Below are 720 nucleotides of genomic sequence, written 5' to 3' on the forward strand. Positions count from 1 at the left end.
AGCGGTTTTTGGACTATTATTTTATTATTTTTGCTCATAACCGTCGTCGATAATCCGAAACACGGCAAAAACGCGCACGACAATCGCGCGACGTAATATGTATTTGAATTTTTGAATTTTTTCATTATTTTGCTCCGGAACGCGAACGACAAATACACATAACACTCGAAATCAATATTCTTGTTGGCCCGCACGAACGGCAGCCGGGCGTTCTTATCGATCATGGGACTGGGAGACGCGTCGATTGAGATAATACGGAGCATTGCAGGCGCGACTCGTCGATTTCGCTTACCTGACAGGTAGAAGCAGTTAAATTTGTTCGCGAGTTTCATTAAACGTGACATCGGCTTCTTATCGTTGTCCGCCATGATGTTACGTCGTTGTCATCCGGCCAGCTGCGACACGAGATTGTGACTGGCATTGAACAGATAGCATATATCAGACGGCAGACGGCAGTTGCGCTGGTGCGTTTCCATGCTTACTACGCCGGCCAATCGGCGGCAGCTACTGAGCGTCTACGCCCGTGCCACGCATCGCCCAAACGTGGATGTAAATTGGTACATAATGTATCAATTTTATCCAATATAATATTTTCAATTTGCACAATTTCAATATTTAATTTTATTTAATTTTTTATTTAATTTTTATTTTTATTTTATTTTTATTTTTAACTGGCATCCACGTTTCGGGTAACACAGTACTACTGCCTTATTACCATTG

The 720-nt window shown here is 42.1% G+C and overlaps 1 protein-coding gene across 1 annotated transcript in view; it reads right to left on the reverse strand.

Annotated features, from left to right (window-relative positions):
• Positions 1–444, reverse strand: part of LOC115242731 (uncharacterized protein YJR142W) — a 4,018-nt gene extending 3,574 nt beyond the window's left edge. Inside the window, exon 1 of the mRNA XM_029819246.1 lies at positions 293–444. Coding sequence (XP_029675106.1) covers positions 293–368 — 76 coding nt within the window. The 5' untranslated portion in view covers positions 369–444. The remainder of the gene's footprint in view (positions 1–292) is intronic.
• Between the last annotated feature and the right edge of the window lie 276 nt (positions 445–720).

The sequence above is a fragment of the Formica exsecta genome, unplaced genomic scaffold (assembly GCF_003651465.1).
Source record: "Formica exsecta isolate Colony F162 unplaced genomic scaffold, ASM365146v1 scaffold62, whole genome shotgun sequence".
Classification (NCBI taxonomy): Eukaryota; Metazoa; Arthropoda; class Insecta; order Hymenoptera; family Formicidae; genus Formica; species Formica exsecta.